This window comes from Salpingoeca rosetta, assembly GCF_000188695.1.
Source record: "Salpingoeca rosetta unplaced genomic scaffold supercont1.10, whole genome shotgun sequence".
Lineage (NCBI taxonomy): Eukaryota > Choanoflagellata > Craspedida > Salpingoecidae > Salpingoeca > Salpingoeca rosetta.
The window spans coordinates 452006-455849 of record NW_004754924.1 but is presented as its reverse complement, the minus strand read 5'-3'; the positions used below and the strand labels follow the sequence as shown (position 1 = coordinate 455849).

The 3844-nt window shown below is 59.7% G+C and overlaps 2 protein-coding genes across 2 annotated transcripts in view; one reads left to right on the top strand and one right to left on the bottom strand.

Annotated features, from left to right (window-relative positions):
• The first annotated feature begins 63 nt into the window (after nt 1-63).
• On the top strand, nt 64-1668 carry PTSG_04396 (uncharacterized protein). The gene has a single exon (XM_004994431.1). The coding sequence runs from the start codon at nt 140-142 to the stop codon at nt 1313-1315; it is 1176 nt and encodes a 391-aa protein (XP_004994488.1). The 5' UTR covers nt 64-139; the 3' UTR covers nt 1316-1668.
• The window catches only part of PTSG_04395 (heat shock protein gp96), a 3190-nt gene continuing 907 nt past the window's right edge, over nt 1562-3844 (bottom strand). The window contains exon 2 of the mRNA XM_004994430.1: nt 1562-3844. This exon is cut by the window's right edge and continues 378 nt beyond it. Within this exon, the coding sequence (XP_004994487.1) occupies nt 1740-3844 (2105 nt within the window). The 3' untranslated portion in view covers nt 1562-1739.

Below are 3844 nucleotides of genomic sequence, written 5' to 3'. Positions count from 1 at the left end.
CACACACACACAGACACAGACACAAACACACACACAAACACACAAACACACAGACGCACACACACACAGACACACACACACACACAAACACACACACACACACAAACACACAAACACACAGACGCACACACACACACAGATGAAGAAACGGAGGAGCATCAACTTGGACAACTTCTTGTCACCGGGGTTTGCGCACAGCGAGCGGGTGTTAACGAGCCCACGCTCGTTGCGAGCATGCAAGGCACTCAGTGTGAAGCCCGTGGACTTGCTGCCGCCACGCGTGGAGGATTTTGTGTCTTACGACCGACACGGCCACGGTGAAGACCTGACAGGGCTGCGGGCGTTTGAGAGTGCGCAGCAGGCTCACACACGGCTGCTTCGCCTCGCCAAGATCCAGCGCCAGCGGTACTGCCGCGGAACACAAGCCGCCGCCAGCGATGTTGCGCCGTTGGCCACCCCTGTCCATCCTCAGTCGCAACAGCGCCAACGACACCAACAGCAGCGACACCAACACTGTGAGCACTCAGCCCAGAAAGGGCACCGAGAGCGATCAGCATCACGCGCTTGGCAGTCCCAGACACGCCCCGCCGCAGCAACAGCAACAGCAACAGCAGCAGCAACAATAGGACCATCATCGTCGTCTCTGTTGCGTGCTCTTGTAGTTCGACACTCCTCTGATCGAATCGACCTGCCGACAGCGCCTCGATCTCCAGCGCCTGCCGTCACGTCCACTCGCAGGGAGCCGACCTTGTTCGCATCCAGAAGCCAAACACATTCGCGACAGCTGGGTCGACACGCGTCCACGTCTCCGTCCGCGTCCATGCGCATGCGTTGGCGCGCTGTACAACACAGGTACGACGACGCTGACGCACACACGGCGAACATGTCGCCGCCGCATGCGCGATTTGGGTGGGAAGTGGCGGATGCAACGGCGATGGCGGCGGAGGAGGTGGAGGAGGAAGCGGCAGCTGTTGAGGCGTATCTGCGCGAGGCACCGCGCGAAACACACGCGCGCATGGAGAAGGCGCTGCTACACCCGTCCAACCAGCGCCAGAACATTGGCCACACGTATGGGGAGCGGGCACGGCACCGCCGCGGGCGAGATGAGCGACGCACTGAGCGGGAGAGCGAGCGTCGACAGCGTCGACACGAGCGGCGGCAGCAAGGGGCGGAGGTGCGCAGGGAGGAAGTGCTGCACTTGCAGGCAATGCGACGGCACGTGGAGCAGCGCACGGGAATGGCAAGTGTTCGACACCACCCGGCATTTGTCAGCCTGGGTGGCGACACAAACTCTTGCTTCTTCCACAACCAATAATAGGGCAGGCACAAGATCAGAGAGAGGGTGGGGGTGGACATGTGCTTGTGCGTGCAGTGTTCGTGCAGTGTGCTCTTGCGTTTTTGTTTGCAGCATTGTACAAAGTGCACGATCCACGCCCTCTGGGTTTTGAAATTGTGGCCGTCTCCCATGCATGCTATCAATGTCACATTGCGTCTTCAACAACTTTTGATCCACGCCCTCTGGGTTTTGTTCGTCGTCGTCTCACTTCACATCACATGAAAATCACCTGTTTGCTGTGTATTTTGAATCGAATGCGTCGTGTATGTACGAGAGCACATGATGCCTCAAACACAGTCCAATCCCAAGTCCATACAAACAAACAAACAACCAAACAAAACGTTCAAAGAAACACCGAGACCAACATGTGTATGTGTATGTGTATGTGTGGATGAGTGTTGGCTTAGAGCTCCTCATGAGCAACGCCCTCTGCCTCTTCTCCCTCCTCTTCTTCTTCTTCCTCCCCCTCCTCCTCCTCATCTTCTTCCTCCTCATCTTCGTCCTCAATCTCCTCATCCTCATCCTCATCCTCGTCGCCCTCATCCTCATCTTCGTCCTCAAACACGGGCTCCTCCTCCACGGGCGCGTCGAGGTCAACGCCGGCACTCAGGCGGAGCATGCGCTCAATGCGCTGCGCAAACCCAACAGAGTCCTGCATGAGGTATCCGGACCGCAGCCGCGCCGTGTCCAGCAGCACGCGTGCCGTGTCCTCCAGTGTCTCGTCTGTGGCGTCCTCCTCGTCCTCCAGGGCCTTGGCGCGCTCCAGCAGGCTCTTGATCAGCGGGTGGCGCGGGTTGATCTCAAGCGTCTTCTTCTGTCGCGCGTAGAAGCTCGACCCGGCGTCGTCCTGCCGCGCGTACGCCTGCGCCTTCATGATGCGCTCCATGTTGCCAGACCAGCCGTACTGCGACGCAACCAGGGCGCACGGCGAGTCTGTGAGGCGGTCCGAGACGACGGCCTTCTCGATGTCCTCGCTCAGGTGCTCGCCGAGCCACTCCGTGAGCGGCTTGAACTCCTCCTCCTGCTCCTCCTTGTACTTCTTGGCGGCCTCAGAGTCGTCCAGCTTGAGGCCCTCCTTGGCGGCGTTCTGGAACTTCTTTCCGTCGTACTCGGGCAGGTTCTGGATGGTGTACTCGTCGACGGGCTCTGTGAGGTACAGCACCTCGTAGCCGCGCTTGAGCAGGCGCTCCACAAACGGCGATGCCTTGACCTCCTCCATGGAGGAGCCGGCGACGAAGAAGATGTGCTCCTGATTCTTCTTCATGCGGGCGACGTAGTCGTCCAGCGACGTCAGCTCGCCGTCCTCGTGTGACGAGTGGAAGCGCACCAGCTTGGCCAGGCGCGACTTGTTCTGGAAGTCCTCAATCAGGCCCAGCTTGATGCTCGTGCCAAACTCCTTCCAGAACTTCTTGAAGCTCTCGTCGTCCAGCTTCTTGATCATCTCCAGCGCCTTGCGCACAATCTTCTTCTTAATGACGCGGAGGAGCTTGTGCTGCTGCAGCGTCTCGCGGGATACGTTGAGCGGCAGGTCGTCCGAGTCCACCACGCCGCGGATGAAGCCAAGGTACTTGGGCAGCATGTCGTCAAACTCGTCCGTGATGAACACGCGGCGCACGTACAGCTTGAGATCCGACTGGGTGTTGCCGTAGTCGTTGAAGAAGCCCGCGGGCGCCTCCTGTGGGATGTACAGGATGGAGCGGAACGTCACCTCGCCCTCGGCGGTGAAGTGGATCTTGCCCAGCGGGTCCTTGGTGTCCTTGCTGAAGGCCTTGTAGAAGTTGTTGTACTCCTCGTCCTCAACCTCCTTTGGGTTGCGGGTCCAGATGGGCTTGTTGGCGTTGATCACCTCCCAGTCCCACACGGTGCGCGTGGTCTTGGTGGGCTCGGCCTCCACCTCATCCTCGTCCTCCTCCTCCTCATCCTCATCCTCATCGTCGCCCTCATAACCCTCATCGTCGTCGTCCGCGTCATCTTCGCTCTCGGGCGCCTCTTCCTCGTCCTCGTCAAGAAGCTCCTCCTCCTCTGCGCGCAGGGCCTCCTCCTCAGCCTCAACATCAATCTCAACCTCCTTGCTCGTGTATAGGTAGATGTCAAAGTTGATAAACTCAGAGTATTTGCGCACGAGGTCGCGGATGCGGTTCTCCTGCAGGAACTCGCGGGCCTCGTCCTTGAGGTACAGGCTGATGCGGGTGCCGCGGCCCAGCTGCTCGTCCTCGCGCGGGTCCTCCACAATGGAGAAGGAGGCGGCGTCCGAGGTCCAGATGTACTGCTTGTCGTTGTTGTGCTTGGTGGTGACGACGACCGTGTCGGCGACGAGGAAGGCCGAGTAGAAGCCAACGCCAAACTGACCAATGAGGGAGCTGGCGTCGGCCTTGCCCTCGCTGATGGCGGTGAGGAACTCGCTGGTGCCGGACTTGGCGATGGTGCCGAGGTTGTTGATGAGGTCCTCGCGGGTCATGCCGATGCCCGTGTCGGTGATGTGCAGGACGCCGTTGTCCTTGTCGGCGT